The sequence below is a fragment of the Mauremys reevesii genome, linkage group 8 (genome assembly GCF_016161935.1).
Source record: "Mauremys reevesii isolate NIE-2019 linkage group 8, ASM1616193v1, whole genome shotgun sequence".
Taxonomy (NCBI): Eukaryota; Metazoa; Chordata; order Testudines; family Geoemydidae; genus Mauremys; species Mauremys reevesii.
The window spans coordinates 90,074,198-90,093,034 of record NC_052630.1 but is presented as its reverse complement, the minus strand read 5'-3'; the positions used below and the strand labels follow the sequence as shown (position 1 = coordinate 90,093,034).

At 38.7% G+C, this 18,837-nt stretch overlaps 1 protein-coding gene across 9 annotated transcripts in view; it reads left to right on the top strand.

Moving 5' to 3' along the window:
• The window catches only part of MIER1 (MIER1 transcriptional regulator), a 58,293-nt gene extending 43,354 nt beyond the window's left edge, over nt 1–14,939 (top strand). For all 9 annotated transcript variants that reach the window (XM_039484667.1, XM_039484665.1, XM_039484669.1 and 6 more), the window contains 8 exons: nt 309–373; nt 2,807–2,879; nt 5,876–6,027; nt 7,351–7,432; nt 9,384–9,478; nt 11,815–11,942; nt 12,810–12,949; nt 13,833–14,939. In XM_039484667.1, the coding sequence (XP_039340601.1) occupies nt 309–373; nt 2,807–2,879; nt 5,876–6,027; nt 7,351–7,432; nt 9,384–9,478; nt 11,815–11,942; nt 12,810–12,949; nt 13,833–14,158 (1,061 nt within the window). In that variant the 3' untranslated portion in view covers nt 14,159–14,939. The remainder of the gene's footprint in view (nt 1–308; nt 374–2,806; nt 2,880–5,875; nt 6,028–7,350; nt 7,433–9,383; nt 9,479–11,814; nt 11,943–12,809; nt 12,950–13,832) is intronic.
• The last annotated feature ends 3,898 nt before the right edge of the window (nt 14,940–18,837 follow it).

Genomic DNA, 18,837 nt, shown 5'->3' with positions numbered 1-18,837 from the left:
CAATTAACAGGATATTTAACCACTCTGGGTAAGCACATTAGCTGGTTGGTTTGTTGTTTTTTTTTCTTCTAAGGCACAATAGGATGCCTTTCAACTGGAAAACAGACCAAGTTGTGGTAGTCTCCTGTTTTGCTCCTTGGTGAGATCCCAGCTGTATGTTCATTCACAGAAAGGTGGTTGTGATGTCACAGCCAGCAGTGGCGTTGAGCAGTCTGTCTCAAGGCATACTTTACTGGCATATAATGTTGGCCTGAACAGGATTTATGGTAGTACTTCCCATGTAAATAATGTCTGAAAAATTTCTTTAGACAGTGAAATAGAAGAAGAATCTGAGGAAGATGAAGATTATATTCCTTCAGAAGACTGGAAAAAGGTAAACATTTGAGGACTTGCTGTTAAGGATATATCTTTATTAAATGTAGTTTACTGTTGGTTATTCCAAGCATAAGTGAGCATTGCATCCTATCAGCAGAAGGAGACAGGAAATAAGAGTTCACTGGAATTAATTCCTGTACACAGGCTCCTTTTTTGCTAATTTTCAGTTTATCCAGAAGGTGGAAAAGATCATCTGATTTAACTAAAACCACCAGCTTGTCATCTTTAGCTTGTTTTCAATAAATCATTTCATAATACTTTTGCAGGTAAAATACAAATACTGCCAAGTTAAGCCTTTTAAACTTCGCTTTCTCTTCACGGTCTATTTTCTGAAATTCATGGTTATTTTCACTCCCTTCAGGGACAAGGACTGCTTTGCATAGGAGTAGCCTCTGTTTTTTAGATTTCCCCCATTCTGACTTCCTTGCCTGGAGTCCAGGCTGTGCTTAGCCCAGTATGTCTGACTGGGTTTGACACTTGCAGTTCTTTTGCAGAGTTTGGTTCCTTTTTACCAGTGATCAGTCTTCTCAAACCGAAGTGTTGTTTAATCTTAGCAGTAGGAATAAAGCATAACACGAGGAGAAGAAGGATTTTAAAACAGTCTACATGCATGTTTCTTACTTAAAGATCTACCATCGGTGTGGTGACCCAGGGAGGCCTACCTCTTCGGACGTCCCGTGGGGGGTGGAGAGGGGTGTCAGTCCAAACAGCTTCTTGGCAACAACTTCCCTGATCTCTGAACACTGTATTGTAGTCTCTTTGATCTGTTGGCCCCTAGCTGTGTCTCTGTAACTTAGGCTGTAACCTGAAGGTAGGATCTTCAGTTATAGCTCAGGCCTTGTGTTTTAACCATGCTGAAACGTTTACTGAGTAGTGTATCTTGAGCTATTTGTCGTCAGACGCTCCCGGTGTGGTGCTGTGCTCTGTTCAATGTTGATATCAGTTGGCTGCATGCGTGTGTTCCCTCTGTGTGCTGCTCCGGCTCTGCGCAGATAATTGGCACAGCAGACCCCGAGAGACCCCCCAATGACCACAGCCTCTAGTAAGGTACGAAGGCACGTCGGGCCAGATTTATTGTTGAAGAGAAACAGTCTCCAGCTTTCCCTGGCATAGAAGTCCAAGATGCTGCTAAGGTGCTGCTAGCTAGTACATATGTGCTCCCTGACAATGGACTCATCTCAGTCAGTGGCGGGACTTTCCACTGCCCTCTGGGCTGGACCAAGACATCCACTCAGAGGTGCGTTCTTATAGAGGTACACACGAGTTACACATCACTCCTGACGTATTGAGGTGCAACCCCTCTACTTAGTAAGGTGCCGCCTCTCACCTTTTACATGTTGGTTCAAACAAAACAACTCTATCCATCATATTACCCTTTTGGCCCTGTCATTGGGATGGATCAGCCTGTTCCTTGTTATCTGTGTGGAGTGTACAAGTATGCAAATGTTCTGATATCTGGTGTCCAGTACCTTTTTAGGTATGTCTCTTTTTGCAGCATCAGCCCTTTTCTTGCCAGCTTCTGTGAGCAGGGCCTGCTCCGGCTCACAGCTTAACTTTGCTTTATGTTAGCAAAGTCTTGACCATTACTTTAGTTCAGGCCTTAGGCCTCATACCAGGCCTCTGATACCAAGGTTTATATCTCAGGGCCTCCTCTTACTACACTATTGTTTCACTTCCTGCTTGTATTTTCCAGCAGCCTGCTATTAAACTAAACCAACATATTCATACTGTGAAATCCCGATAACCATGTCACATACAGTATTCATACATTATCACAGAGCAGCTCTATATCCATCAGTCTCCATCTGACCAATCAGGAGAATGTAACTTCATTTAGTGAAATAAATTCTGTGATTTAAGTGAGAAATCACACTGAAATAATTGCTATCTTTGTTCTAATTATCATTATAGATGGGGTGCTTTAATACAACCTAAGCATTATATGAAGTACATGTAATTGTTTTTAATCTCAATAAGTAGATGTAAAAGAATGCATATTTACTTTTCTTTTTCCTCTGCCAATTATGCCACATAAAGTAATAGCCATAATACATTTTCTGCACAGTGTGAAGGGTTTTAATTCCCAAAATAGAGGAAAAGGATTGAAGTTTGTTTTAACTCATGATAACTTTGAGTTTTATAAATTATCTGCTTCCTCTCCTGATCTTCCCAACAATTAAAAAATGAACAGCTTTAGTGTTAATGTATGTTTCTTTTAATACCTTCTGAAAGCCTCATAGACAAAAAGTAAATTTCCATATTGTTTTTTTTTAATTCCTATTAGTTTTTGTCACATATTTTGTAGGTTATTGGTGGCAGGACTTTTTAGTGCTTAAAAGGATATTGTCACTCTTTCATTCTATAGAAAACAAATAAGACTGTCAAATGCATTATATATATATTTGTTTGTTTGTTTTTGTTTTTAAAACAGGAAATCATGGTGGGTTCTATGTTTCAAGCTGAAATTCCAGCTGGCATATGCAAATACAAGGAGAATGAGAGAGGTGAGCTTTGATGCTGTCAGCGTTTCTGAAATGATTTGTTCGAATTTCTGTACTAAAGTTTGAGGGTGGATTTCAGTCAAGGCATCTTAGAAAAAATTAAATGCTATTAATTGAAATGGCAGATCTTTCTTTGCTTGAATTAAAAAAAAATTAAAAATCAGGCAGAGATCAAGTCCAAAAAATTACAGCTAGATAGGTTGAAAGTTCCAGATAAATGAATCTGGGTTTAAAATGGAAGCCATAATGCATCTCTAGCTATAATGGTGTGGTTGTTGCTTTTGCTATTAAAAAATGTCACTGGAAGGAGTAAATCTATTTTAAATATTAATGCACTAAAAGATGAAGTATGTGCTACTAGCTGTGGAGAAACTACTTTTGGTGCTCCTTTCTTTATCTGGTAGGTATCTTAACATAGAGCTTGAACTCTGTATTTCTCTGAAATTCAACAAGGTATACTTGTAATTTGCTGCTGATTCATCCATTCTTATTAGTTTACTGTACTGAAAATGACTTGTGGCCTCCTATAATAAAACGATATAGCTTTTTTTTCACTGCAGAAGCCTACAAAAACCAGCTTTTCATGGCCTTGCATCCAATCACTGGTTTGAGAACTGAAAATGTGTGTCATGATGAAACCTTTATTCATGGGCCTCAAATTGGACTAGTGTTGACATTTACAATGGGAAAATAAATGAGACTGACAATGTGCAATCATACCCTTTGGCTCTCAGCTGATGAGATCTTGTTCTTAAAGTATAACTTATAATGTACTGCTAATATAAACATTTGTAATTTTGGGTAGAATTACATTATTGTGACCATCTAGGAAATTTAGCACTTGGCTGAACATAGTAGCTTAATGACTTACTCTGTTTCCATGAAGATTTCATAACAAATGCAGTTTGGTATAATTTATTGTTTGAATTCTTCCTATATGGATTTCCAGTCTAAGTGATGCATATGCCTTGGTACATAAGCGCTGCAGCTTACGTATTGGCAGTTTTTTATACCTTTTAGTTCTTGGGTCCCCTCTCTGTTTGGAAATACAGGCCAAGTCTGCTACCTTTAAGCCAGGTCCCTCCCGTAACTGCACAGTGTCTGTGGAGGATGAACACACTAGCTACCTATTTTCTCTCAGGGAGATGGATATTTATAAATGATCTTTTTGTGGGGCCTTTATTAACTGTTCCCACTGAAACTGAGTCTACAAGTTCCAGCTCCTTGAAGTGATTATGCAGGCCTCATCTCTTCTCCCCCCACACACACACACAGACGTACATCACGTTCTCTGTGGATATCCCAATCCAATTTTATTGACTCCTGTGTTGTTAATTGAAAGAGTTTATACCTAGGGACTCTGCATCTGTGTCTCATAAGGCAAGCACTTTTGCCCTGAGCTGAGCAGAGCCCAGGAAAAATAAGTAATGAATACATGAGGTTGGTGAGTTTAGTTAACACCATGATCAATGTAGCTCCAGTCGTGTTTTGGTATCTGATGTTTGTTTCATGTTTCACCCTTGGGTGCCTGGACAATGGAAGAGCGGAGTATGTTGGTGTCGGATCCCTTGGCACTAGGAAAATTTATTCAGTGAAATATCTGACCCAGGTCTCTGAGGGAACTTTAGTAGATTTAAAAATGTTATTAAAGCTAACATTAAATTATATAATACGCAGGTTAAGAAAAGTGTCTCTGTACATCTGGTGCTTAGTGCTTAGATTATCCACAAATACAAGTTTGTTTTTAAAGTAATAAAATACATGTAGTGCATAATTGGTAATAACCCAAATTTAGGTGAATAAATTAAAGAATACAATTTAGATATTAGCATCCAAGTATTCGGGTACATCACTCATGAAAAGTTATACAGAGAGTTGGTTGTGGGAAGCAAATATAGCAATGAGTGAAAATTGTCCCTCAGTAATTGAGAATTTAGGGTAGGTTGTCCATTTAGAAAATACAAGACATCAGGAAAGTATTTGTTACTTTCCCAACTATGCTTCTCATCTACACGCTGAACTTCTTTACTCCTCTCGAAGAAGACTCGTCGTTATCGGTCCGCTGCCAAGGACAAAAGTGTAAAAGCTCCTAAACCCTTGGGGAAGAAAATGCTACTCTTCAGATGTGCACAGCAAATTACTGAGCTGGCTAAGATAATATGGCTACTTGATTTTGAGACTTCATTGTTAGACTAACTGACAGAAAAGGCAAAAAGGGCTCCCAGTGTATCATTGCTGAGGACCTCCAAGTTGTGAAGAATATGCTCAGAGCTGTTTGTTTCTGACATGACAGAAAAGTGAATTTTATCTATGATGAAGAGATTTTTTTTTCTTGCTAAAATCTTCAGATCATCCCCTTGATGGGCAAGCAGAGGTGGACGATGATATCCAGAGCTATTTGATTTGGAAATGGAGGAGTCACTCTGGGAACTGAAAGATTTCCATATTTTACCCCAAGCCACATCCACTGCCAAGAGAGGCTAAGCGGCATTGCGTTACTGTTAAGAGGGCACGTTGTTAATATGTGGGCAGAACTAAGTTGTTCTGAAGAACATGTAGGCTATTTGTAGAATATAGGGATGATTCTAGGGCCTGGGCTACAGTAGGAAATTAGGTTGGTATAACTGCATCGCGCAGGGATGTAAAAAATCCATACCCCTGAATGATGCGGTTAAACTGACTTAACCCCCAGTGTAGACAGTGCTGAGTTGACCAGAGAATTCTCCTGTTGACTTAGCTACCATCTTTCTTGGGACATGGATTACCTATGCGGATGCGAGAAGCCCTCCTGTCAGTGTAGGTAGCATCTTCATTGAAGCACTACAGTGTTTTAAGTGTAGACAAGCCCTCTGAAACCGATCTGATTAGATGCACAATGTATTTAGTCATGTTCGTAATTTTGAATGTTCTTGTGTTTTAAACTAGCAATTCTTTGAGGTTGAGTAGAAGTTGGAGTCTTATAGAATAGGCTACACTTATGTTTGTTTTTCTTAATTTAGTGTATGAAAATGATGACCAGCTGCTGTGGAATCCTGATTATTTAACAGAAGATAAAGTGATTGAATTCCTCAATGAAGCCTCCAGGAGAACAGGAGATGAGAAAGGACTAGAGGCAATTCCTGAAGGATCACATATTAAAGACAATGAACAGGTACATATTCGCATTTGTAGTGACCATAGTGTGTTATAATTTGTATTGTAACTATTGCATTTGCTGCACCCATACCTCAAAATCTGATTTGGGGTTGCTTCTTTTTTATCTTATCCTTCCCCCCCCCCCCATCAGAGGAACTGAATTGCTTCCACCCCTCTTGTCCCCAACAAAAGCAAATGTTTAAGAACCCAAATCAATAACACAATGCGTATTCAGTTTTAAAATTAAGTGCATTAAGAAACATTTTTTATCTGCAATAACCTAAGTTCTGGTCTCTATCTTCCTGTTGTAATTTATAGCACTTTACTAAATAAAACCAAATTCTGCTCTTGCCCCGAACAAAAGAACATGGACTTGACAAATGTGTGCATTGATGAGCCCTTTGATGTGTGCACGTGTCCAATTCTGATGTCAGAACAATGTAAATCTTGTTAATATGCATCTTTTGGAGAGGGGGTCTGGACCTGTGAAGAAATGTGCATAAATTCCTTAAAGCACAAGATCACCAGTCCTGCAGATTTCCTAAGCTTTAGGATGTATGGTAAAAACAAAATTGCCAGCCCAGGTTGGTTACTCTTTGTGTAACTAACCATATGTGCACGTTTATTGGGATATCAGAATTTCATTTCTGAGTCTCGCCACAGAGTGGGCATAGGCTATACCTGTTGTCTCACTTCTGCATCTTAGGCCTGATCCACACTGGGGGGCAGTGTCGCAGTAAGATACGCAACTTCAGCTACGGGAATACCGTAGCTGAAGTCGAAGTATCTTATCCCGACTTACCTCCCGTCCTCACCGCTCGGGATCGACGTCCGCGGCTCCCCCGTCGACTCCGCTACCGCCACTCGCTCCGGTGGAGTTCCGGAGTCGACGGGAGCGCGTTCGGGGATCGCTATATCGCGTCTAGATGAGACGCGATATATCGATCTCCACAAAATCGATCGCTACCCGCCGATTTGGCGGGTAGTCTGGACGTACCCTTAGAGATCAGTTGTAAAAATGTGTCCTATAAATTAGGGTAAAGAAAGGAAACTATTTTTACAGTACATAACGCTGCAATACAATATTTTAGAACAAGAAATGAAGAAGGGAAAAGTGTGTGTTATACATACGCTATCCAGGAGGTGAATAACCTAAAAGTTATCTGTAAGTCTTCTGTATACTTATATTGCTGTTTTAAAAACAGTTTGTTCTACTGGATTTTTAGAGAAATTAGACTGTTCAGAATAAGTAATTGATAATTGCACCATTGTAGCAATACACAAATTCAGTAGTATATGGAGTCATGCATATTAAATGTGTAGTTTTTCACCTTTCCAGGCATTGTATGAATTGGTTAAGTGCAATTTTGATACAGAAGAATCATTGAGAAGATTAAGATTTAATGTAAAAGCAGCCAGAGGTAAGAATACATCAAATTTTAAATGTACTTGTGTTTTTTTATCCCATGCCTCCTTTAATTTGGCAAATCATTAAAATTTGGGCATTGATTGCTGCTGTCAGATATCTCCGATTACGGCAGGATTTCACATCATCATTGTGTAGCACTATTATCACTCTTCCTCAAATCCAGGAATTAATGAACTCTGACCCCATGTTCAGAGTTCACTTCTAATGCAGCCATATGAGCTTGACGCTGCTTCTAAAAGTTGAGGGCCAAAATGAGATTTTGGAGGACGAAGTGATGGGCATAGTATGAATATATAAGTACCTAGGCAATAGCTCACGAGAAGAGGGTTTATGAATAAAAACTTGACATTTTTATTCATTACTTTGTAACTTTCTAAATTTATAATTTTAATGCACCCAACTAAAATAGGAATTGTGGAGGGCTTATTCTCTATATTCATGCCTCTGGACTTTTATATAATTCACTAAAGTTAATGTGTGTGAAATACACAAGAATTCAAAATTCAAAGTAAAAAAAGATTAGGCCTCTAAATTAGGGGTTGGCAACCTATGGCACGTGGGGCGGGCTGAGCCACTCAGCCCACCACCGCTCTGGGGTTCCTGCTGCTGGCCCCTTGCTAGCCGGGGTCCTGCCAGTAGTCCCACTCGGCACCCGCTGCTGGCCTGGGGGAAGGAACCCCAGACTGGCAGCAGGCTGAGATCCCGGCTGGCAGGAGCTAACGGCTGAAACCCTAGAGCGGGGGCGGGTGGATATGCTCAGCCCACCACCGAAACCCCAGAGCTGGGTGGGCTGGCCCACCGCCCTGGGGTTCCGGCTGCTGGCTCCTTGCCAGGGTCCCCACCGCAGCCCCACTCACCTTGTTTCTGGTTGGAGTTCCAGTGCAGGCCCCCTGCCAGACAGGGTCCCGGCCTCCAGCCCTGCTCAGCCCTACCAGCCTCCAGCTCCACTCACCTCAGCTGCCGACCTGGAGTTCCAGCCAATAAGCAACTGATCACTCAGAAGCCTGTGTGCAGCTTAAAGTATCCAAATACGTGCCACCAGACATTGGAAAACTCAGCAAGGAAAAGCAAGAGCAAGGATCACACTAAACTAATAAGATCTGCATTTTAATTTAATTTTAAATAAAGCTTCTGAAAGATTTTGAAAACTTTGTTTACTTTACATATAACAGTAGTTTGGTTATATATATATATATTATAGACTTATAGAGAGACCTTCTAAAAAACGTTTAAATGTATTACTGGTACGCGAAGCCTTAAATTAGAGTGTATACATGAAGACTCGGCACACCACTGCTGAAAGGTTGCCGACCCCTGCTCTAAATCTTATTTGTTGACAGAAAAAGATTCCGAACTTTAATAAACTAACCTAAATCTATAGAAGTGGCTTTGGCTGCATTGTGCACTTTCTGTCCTTGTACAGATCTTTCCTTGGTATCCTTCTGTCTGTTGTTGTTTCTTCTTCATTCATTTAACTTTTTACCCTCTGTCTTAGTACATCATCCTATCCACTCATTATGCTCCACACCCGAACATAGCCACTTTATGAACTTCATACCCTCGTATCTCAGTGTCTGTACTTTGACCCATCAACCTTTTACCCCCAATCGGGGATATTACAGATTATGTATTCCGTATGCCACCCGATCTTAAACCACACTTTGCACCCTCGATAATCTGTATGTTATTCCCTGATGACCAGAACCATCTATGCTTAAACTCTGTACCGTTCACTTTTTTAACATCATCTTAATAAAATTTTTAAATTAGTTCTTTCTGTTCTTTTCTTCATGCACTCATCTTTTAGCACTCCCTGCCTGCTCCGCTTTTGAGTCTTTAAGAAACTTAAATAGAGTGATTCTTGTATCAGAATTTTGAGTTTCCATTTGTTATCATTATGCTGTAACTTTAAAGTATGTTTTCTGTATTGTTTCTTATTTCAGAAGAGTTAGCTGTTTGGACAGAGGAAGAATGTAGGAATTTTGAACAAGGACTGAAGGCCTATGGAAAGGATTTTCATTTGATTCAGGCAAACAAGGTAAGGATGATTGATTTTAAAAAGTTACTTTCCTACTTTTTTTGTAGCTGAAAAGATATTAAATATTTTTTGACTTTCTTCCAAATCCGTTTTTTTCTAGTCACTGTACTATACATATCCTTCTTTCACTTGATCTGTCACAGGAGGGTGTTCTGATTAGCTTAAAGAGTTAGCTGACATTGTATGGGATGTGGGAAAACAATTCTGAAACGCCAAGTTTTCATTGTGCAAGGCCTCAAATGGGTCTGTTTACAAAAAGGAGTTTATCGTCAATATCACCTAATGCTTAACTGGTCAGAATGTATTATAATCTTGTTAAATAACCTTTAAGATTCTGTAGAGGGTGGTAGGCATCTTCAGAAATGCTGCAACCAAGGTTGTTACAGCAATGTTAGTAGGAATTTTCACATTGTAATAATTCTTGAGTTTCTCCACTGATTGACTACCTGGACATTTTGGAGTTGAGTTCAGGATTGGACTGTATGCCTTGTTCAGAGCCGTGGAAGGGTAATGAAAGCTTTTTTACAGAACCCACTGGGAAATAAAATATAGGTGGAGTCTCCCTCTAGTAAGCAACAAAAATTCATATTGCAATCTGCAGGAATACTGGCACAGTGGTGGTTTTGCTTTTTGTCCAGAGGGGTGTCAGAGCATATGTAAAACCCATAAAAGGGGAGCTTCAGAATCTGCTTTCTACAGTTTTCCATTGTATGTTTTTGCCCACCCCACCTGCAGTCTCTAGGGCAGATCCTCAGCTGGTGTAAAATGTGAAGTCAAATGAGCATTTGACATATTACATCTGCTCCAGGTTCCTAAAAGTTGTTCCCTCTGCCATACCTAGGGGCATGAAACCTGCTTCACAAATCATTTCCTTTAATAGTCAGGGCTTGAGGCATCCTCTGTGTTAGCATGCGCCTGATGCTTCCCGTGGTCACTTGAGTGCTCTTCCTGCAGAGCACACCTCCTGTCACCACTGGACTTGCTCCAGCTCAGTACTGCGATAAAGTACTCCGCTATTTGAAATAGATGCCAAGGCCAGAAGGGACCATTTTAATCATCTGATCTGACTTCCTGTATATCACAGGCCATGGAACTTCCCCAAAATAATTCCTAGAGGTATATCTTTTAGAAAAACATCCAATCTTGATATAAAAATTAATGATGTTAATGATGGAGAATCCACCACGACCCTTGGTAAATTGTTCCAACGGTTAATTACCCTCACTGTCAAAAATGTACACCTTATTTCTGGTCTGAATTTGTTTAGCTTCAGCTTCCCGCCATTGAATCATGTTATACCTTTCTCTGGTAGATTGAAGAGCCCATTATTAAATATTTGTTTCCCACCTAGATACTTAAGCTGTATTTGCATGATAGTTGCATGACTGGTAGTATGCCATGATTTTGCTCGTGGGTGTGTCCATTTCCACCTGAACCCATGCCCCTTGTGTTTTTTTGAGCTAAACTAGTCATTAAAATGTGTGGATATGGACATGCACAGAAATTTTCTGCCATTGTGAATTAATGTTTGAATACAAAGGCATGTGCTTGGGAAGCCTGCCTTCCCTGTTTAACTTGCTCCTTTTTAATTGATCAAAATCAGGATTTGGCATTTAGCTTTATCTGGAAAAGTAACTTCCAGAATATTTCTGAATTATGCAAAAAGGTATATTACATCTATATAAGAATTGCCATACTGGGCTAGATGGACCTCTGGTTTGATTCAGTATCCTGTCTGACAGTGGCCAGCACCAGATACTGCCAAGGAAAGTGTAAAATCCCTCCTATAGGCGGATGTGGGATAATCCGCTTTCCACACCCCCATCCTAATGCTCTCATCCTAATGTCTAATAGTTAGAGATGGGCTTAAACCCTGAAACGTGGTTTAAATATCCTTTCCAAAACTTTTGTCATGAATTATCACAATGCTGGGTATTTTTGATATCCATATCGATGGCCAATTCCATGTTAATTTCTTGGCTGCAACAAGTTCTTATGTCAGTAAGTTACATGGTGTTCAATTACATATTGTGTGAAAAGGTTTTCATTGGTTTTGAATTTCTCACTTTTTTTAAATTTCATTGAACATCTCCTTGTTCTTGTGTTCGGAGACAAGGAGAACAAATGTTCTCCATCTACCTTCTCTATACAATTTATTACTTTATATACTTTTATCTTGTCACCCTGTCACTCATCATATAAAGCTGAAAAATCTTAAGGGAATCATTCATAATATGCTTTGAGTCTCTAGGCATGCAGAAGTATAATTTATCTCATGGTCTCTAGCAGAAAATACATCTGGATTTTCAATGTTTTGTGTGGCACCTTTTTCACAGGTACGAACAAGATCAGTTGGTGAGTGTGTAGCATTTTATTACATGTGGAAAAAATCAGAGCGGTATGACTTCTTTGCACAGCAGACCCGATTTGGGAAAAAGAAGTACAATCTCCATCCTGGTGTAACGTAAGCGATGCTATCTTTTCTTACATACATGTCAGATTTATAGTCTTTTTTCTTAATATTGCTCTCTTCTAAAATAGAGTAATAACTTGATTACGCCATAATTTCAGTTTCCAGCAGGACAGTGGCCGAAGGAGAAGAAATGCAATCAGTTCCATTTAGTGTAATTGCTAAAATAGAACACCTGTTAGTATTAAGGCTAACCATTTACACTGAACAATTAATTTAATTTAGCCTGTTTTCTGGTTGTGCATTGTCTGAACAGATCACAACCTCTACAGCTGCATTCATTGATGGATGTTTTATGCAAACCCATCACAATCACAAATTTTAATTTGGCTTTCTGCAAGTATTCTGCAGTAGTTACTTCAAATTTGTTGTTTTGGCAAACATTCATGCCAATAAACTTTGTTCACTTGAATATTCAGAGAACAAATAATAGTGTGCGCACACAGGCAAAGCCTGTTCGTTTACATTTAAATGTTTGCAGGTAACTATTTTCAGTATTTGACTAGATGGTCACACTTTTTGTTGCTTCTGTATGTTGAGCGCATTTTGCACACAGCCAGGAGCTCCTTGTATTCTCAGTATTCCCTCCCCGGTATGCCAGCCTCCCATCACATTCTATTTCGGGGACTCCCTGTATATACAACCTTCATGCCAAGGTTATACATGGCCCCTTATTTCCCATGGACAAATAACAGGAGGATCAAAATTAGTATAAGGAGATTATAATATTAACTGACTGTATAAGGTACCATCTAAATACTTGAAGCAGGTATAAAAAAGAACTGTGTGTACACAATATATTACACACACAATAAACTTCTAAAAAGCCAAGCCAGTGCTGACTGTAGTGTTCATTTTTAGGGATTACATGGACCGTCTTTTAGATGAAAGTGAAAGTGCTGCTTCTAGTCGAGCTCCGTCCCCTCCCCCTACAACCTCTAACAGCAGCACCAGCCAGTCTGAGAGGGAGGACAGCACAACTAGCAACAGTAATCAAAATGGTAAGTAAACACTAATTTTTTTATTTATTTATTTTTTGGTCCTCATCTTGCTCACTTATAAAAAGTTGCCACATCATAGCAATCTTGGAAATGGGCTGAAAAGCTGTAAAAGGAATTTTTTTTTGATGAGCATAGAGAGAACCCTTGAAATATCTTATTTCCAAGGGGTTTTGGCCAAGATATCAGCGGTAAATTACAAAATTAAAAGACCATATTTGCGCATACATTTCAATTCAAAATGTTTGGCAAGTTTAACTTTCTTCCTCTTAAGAGCTTTAGTCTTTTCAGATTCAGTCCTACATGCATCTGTGCAGGTGCTTAACTGAATAGTTCCATTGACTTTAAAGTTTAGTCTTTTCAGATTCAGTCCTACATGCATCTGTGCAGGTGCTTAACTGAATAGTTCCATTGACTTTAAAGTTAAGTATGTGACATGTTAATGCTTCTCCGGTGCTTGCTTCAGGTAACGCATCCGAAGTAGAAAGAACAGGAGTACTTGTGGCACCTTAGAGACTAACAAATTTATTTGAGCATAAGCTTTCGTGGGCTAAAACCCACTTCATCGGATGCATGCAGTGGAAAATACAGTAGGAAGATTGTATCTACACACACATACATATACAGAGAACATGAAAAAATGGGTGTTGCCATACCAACTATAATGAGAGTAATCAATTAAGATGGGCTATCAGCAAGAGAAAAAAACGTTTGATTATCCAGCAAAACTGTGGTACTGCTGTATTCTATAGGATGTTGTTGTGTCTGTATATGAGCTACAGCTTAGCATAGCTTCAGGGATGGCTTTTGGTTTTATGGACCTAAGGGTCTATTGTATTGATAGAAATTGCTTAAATGTCTAGTTCATATTTCTTCTGTAATGCAGGTGTATCCACTAATGGGCCCGGTGAGATATCCAGTAAAGATGAAGTAAAAATTGAAGGATTGCATGTGAATGGACCTACAGGTGGTAAGAAAACACCTCACACAGATCTGGACACAAATGGATATGAAACTGAAAACCTTTCCATTGACCCTAAACTTGCTCATTCAGCTGCAAGAAATGAAAATGATTTTGAAGAAAAAAATGAAAGACCTGCAAAGAGGAGAAGAATCAACAGCAATGGAAAAGAAAGTCCAGGTTCCTCAGAGTATTTTCAAGAAGCAATATCACATGGGAAGTTTGAAGAACTAGAGACTTTGGATGATTGAATATGGGAACTGATTTTATTCCTTGGAGTAAATTCTGGGGTGCCTAAAATTTTCAGGGTTGATGGGTTACCTTACAAAATCAAACTCCTTGAAACAATCTGAGATTTTTCTACACCTTTTAGTTGGCTCTGAAGTTCTGCTGTTTTTTCACACCTGAAATGCAGAACTGGAATATTTTGTTTCACAGACCTATGGACTATTACTGTTCTGGCAACACTTAAGTATTTTAAGGTGTTTGAGAAATGAATCCATAAACTTGTTTATATGGTAAACACATTTCCTGCTTAATTTATTAAGGAAATTTCTATTATACACATTCTTCAAATTGTTTGTAGCTATAGTTCTACTGTACAAATTATATTTTTTAAAGAGGAGAGCTGATTCAAATTTAAATTGTCACAAGTAGTTAATGTGAAATTTTAGAATTCCAAGACACAATGGAGAAGCTGGTGTAGATTTTCAGTCTAGATGAAGAGAAGTGGTATACAATTAAGGAACTCCTATGAATCCTGAAAGTTATGAGCACGATTATTTTTATATATAGAAGTTTTTAAAAAATAAACCAAGTCAGGTTTGTATATGTAAAATTGTTGACATCAATGATGTCTTCCATATTCTTATCTGGGCTAAAGAAATACATTCTGTATTTTTCCAGATTTCTTTGTAGCCTTTGAAAGATTTTTACAGTACTTATGTCTTGATTGAGCTGTCTTTTCTTAAAACAAAAGCTTGTATAATTTTCTTAACTTGTACAATTGGTAAACTTTTATGAGAAAATAGATATTCTGAGTCTTGTCAGCTTCATTTTATTTTACTAAAGTTTTTCTTAAAAAAAAAAAACAACAAAAAAACACTAAAAACAAATTTTTAAGTGTTTATGTAGTTTATTACCAAGTCATGTTTTCTTTTCAGAAAACTGCAAACCATTAAAATTAATGGTTAAAATAGGATGGTTAAAGCAGTCACATAATTATGAGAATCTGACTTCTCAAATTTCTGTCTAAGGACAAATAGTGATTTTGAGAATTTTGGAGTTAAGCATGATGCTTTTATTGCACAAACTTTCTTGCTTTTATTATACATTTTCAAATTTTATTTTTGAGGTAAGACAAAAGCTTAATTTCAGCCAAATCCTTAAATATGTTTAAACTTTGTTAGCCAAGTTCAGGCATTAGATTATTCATTGATGATTTTTAATAATCTTGTGCATTTCAGTGACCACAGAAGGGGTAGGAAATGGGTCAAGTGATTCTGATTGTGTAAGTTAGGAATTTAAGGCACAGCTGGCTACTTGTGGGCCTGATCTTGCATCTGTGTGAACCGTTGGGATTCATATTATTGACTACTTCAGGTGCAGAAGCAGAATCTATGTACATAGTTGGCACAGCATGTATGTAAACATATATACATGTAAGAGGCAATAGTAAGTGTCGGTATCTATTTTAAGAGATGGTGCTAGAAAGAAAAACCCTTATCAAGGTAGGGGGATGCTAAATCTGTTCTTTCTAGCTTTCCCAGTAAATGTTTGAAATTTTGTTGAGGTGGGAGGTTATATCTGTGAAGTACAAAGTTTACAGTACCAGTGCTTTTTAGCCACAGCTACACAAAATAGTGTAAAGAAACCCAGAAGAAACATTGCCCTGATTGTCTAATTTATAAACTGTTGTCTTCTACTTCTGTGGTTTTACAAATATACTGTTACCTTATTTTTAAACTTGGTTATGTCTGCTGGTCTTCAAAAGTTTATATACATCTTCAGAGCTTTACTTTGAAAATTATGGTCATGTGGTTTCAAACTAATTTAATTATCATGTTGACTTACAAAAACACAACTCCTCCTCCCCACCAGTTTTTGCTTTTCACAAATGATCATGAGGCACAGTTAGATACACTGAGCCAAATTCAGACCTGGTGTAACTCCATTGACGTAATTAGTTAGGCTGGGTGTGAAATTAGCCCATTTTTCTCAGAGGTTTTAGGAGATCTCTTTAATGAGTTCAGCCAACATTAGGGCCTTGACATTAATCTAACTAAAACTAGCAGTTTATACAGAGACACATAATCAAGAGAGCGTTTAATGTATAGCCTGCATTAATCTTGTGGAGTGATTGTTTTAGGAGAAAGTCATTGTCAACTTTAAAATTTGGTTTAACAGAAATCCAAAGTATCAAGTCTTATATCAAAGATGGTATTTAGAAAGTTTCAGAATGAAGGTAGTGCAGTGCTTCTAAAAATCTTTACAACTTTAATCAGAATCCTATTTTCAATGTATTTGTATGCATTTTTGTTTGCAAGTTGAAATACTTGCAAAAACATTTTATAGGAGAGTTTATAAGTAAATTGTCTCAGGCTTGTGTGTAAAATATGGCACTGTGTACATTTTCAGAAATGTTGATTTGTTTTTAATCTTTTTATGGTATGCCTAAAGAGATCTGACATTCCATAATCATATAATATGTAATGCTCAGCTATTCTTAAAGAAGTATTTAATTATAATTTGCATTGTGTTTTATACAATATTTGGTTCATGTTCTTCAAAATGCAGCCACTATAATTTGATAAGTCATTGCACTACTAGTACTATTTAAAATTCTAGTAATATAGTAACTTTGATTCATTTTAGAAACATTCAGCACAGTTTGGAACCAAGGAATATTTGAACCAGCTTCCAAACTGCATTGAAAAGACAGTAGCTTGTGTGTAAGACTTAGTATATTTTTCAAGCACTGTCATGATGTATCCAGCTGGATCAGGTGGCCTGGTTCATGAAGTGCTTTAAGAGTGCAGCCTGAATCAAAAATTCAGTTCAACAGAACAAACCTTTGTTGGGCTTTATAAAGGATTTAAAGCGATATTTTGAAAAAAAAACATTAAAAATTTACAAATTAGTTTTATACATTTTTTTCACGCATAGTAATTTTGCACTGTTAGTAATTCCCTTGTCCTTTCCCCATTCCCTGTCTGCAATTCTGGAAAAGCTTATTAAAATATTTTTTTAAATGGATTGTCTTTGTATACAATTATTGAGGTATTTAAATTCAGAGCAGAACTTGTAATTGAGTGAATAGCTGTGCTTCTGAAGTACATGCAAGCGTATAGTCATGGGGAGTTGGTAGCAATTCCATAGGGAAGATTGTGATTGTGAAATTCCCTCTACTTTCCAGTTTGAGTTTAGTCTCCGAAGTTTAGACTCACTTCTGTGAACAACTGAATTTTCTTTGTGTTTCCTAATTGTTGCAGAGGAAACAGCTGAGAAAGGTACCTTCTCAAATTTTACCTTTTCTAACTATGTAACCAGAAACTCCAAACTTCTCTCATACTCAGTTATTTCCCTAATTTGTGATTATCTAATTGGGCTACACTGAACCAACAAACTTGTGCAGTTACATCAGCTACTTCTCTTTCCCAATGCCTCCTGCCTTCCTGACTCACTAGTTCCTTCAGAGACCACAGCAGGGCTGTGAGGGGTGGGCTCTGAGAGAAATGTGGGAGGGCAGACAAGTTGGTGGGGCTTTGAGGGATGAGAGAGATTTAGTGAGGGATGTGCAGAGGGTCGGAGGCGGAACAGGTTTATGTGAAGGGGAACCTGGGGTTGGGGGTGAGGGGCCTTGGTTCTACAGAGAGCTGCTCCAGCTCTGGTTACCATACAGCAGCACAGGGTGAGCAGGGTCTCTGCACCAAGGCATTGGCATACTAAGGGCTCCCCACCAAGATTCTCCTTCCTCCATGATGGAGGTATCAAGTACAGATGCCTTAGCCCAGAGGAACTGCCTTTTCCACCTTCATCCTAGGCTATCAGCTCAACTGCAGTTCCCCTTTCACAGGCCCCTTGTTCACCTTCCCTCAGTCCCCACAACATGTCTACCAAACCTCCTAGAATCCAGCTAGCCCCACACAGGGCTGCCTACTCGGGAAGCTGGTGGTCAGAGAGGGAGGCCTGAGGTGCAAGGAGCCCAGTGTCTGTCTCCTGCACTTAGTTATCTGAACATTAAGGGTTCTCATAGTGCTGCTGACCATGGCTTTGGAGGACCAGTATGGCCATGCTAGAGAAGTCCTGCCACCCACTGTTGCCTCTGTGCAGAGGCATTGGGTGCCCTCCCTGATTATGGGCCCCGTGTTCCCTGAGGGAAATCAGCAGGGAAGATGGTGAGTGACTGTATGGGAAAGTGGAAGAAGAAGTAGGGATTGAGATAGGGAGGCCTGGAGCGTGAGCGAAGTGCTCTGCTCTGACATGGGGTCTTGGATATAAAATGGAATTGTTTGATCACATACTCTGCCTGTTTCACTGCAAGCTTCTTGCCTGGCCTCAGCCCATGGCTTCAGACTTCCATCCCATTTCACTAAGGAATATAGAAACTGATACATGTTCTTTCAACTATGATCTGTACAGAGGGGTTAGAAAAATAAATTAATATGAGTGTAATTTGAATGGCATAAACCTGATGGCTTGTGTTAATGCTAGGGCCATTGGTGTCTATTTCCCTACATAAAAATTGCTGTGACGCTAACAAGCTGTGTTTCTGACCCATCAGCTATGCCAGCAAAATTATTTCAATCTCTACTGATGTTTTTTCCTTAAGAGCTGGGCTGAAAAAAGAGCATTTTAAAACATAGCCTCAGTTTTGTTCTTTAGAGAAACATAAGCCTCAGGTCGATCACCAGTTTTAAATACAGTTTGT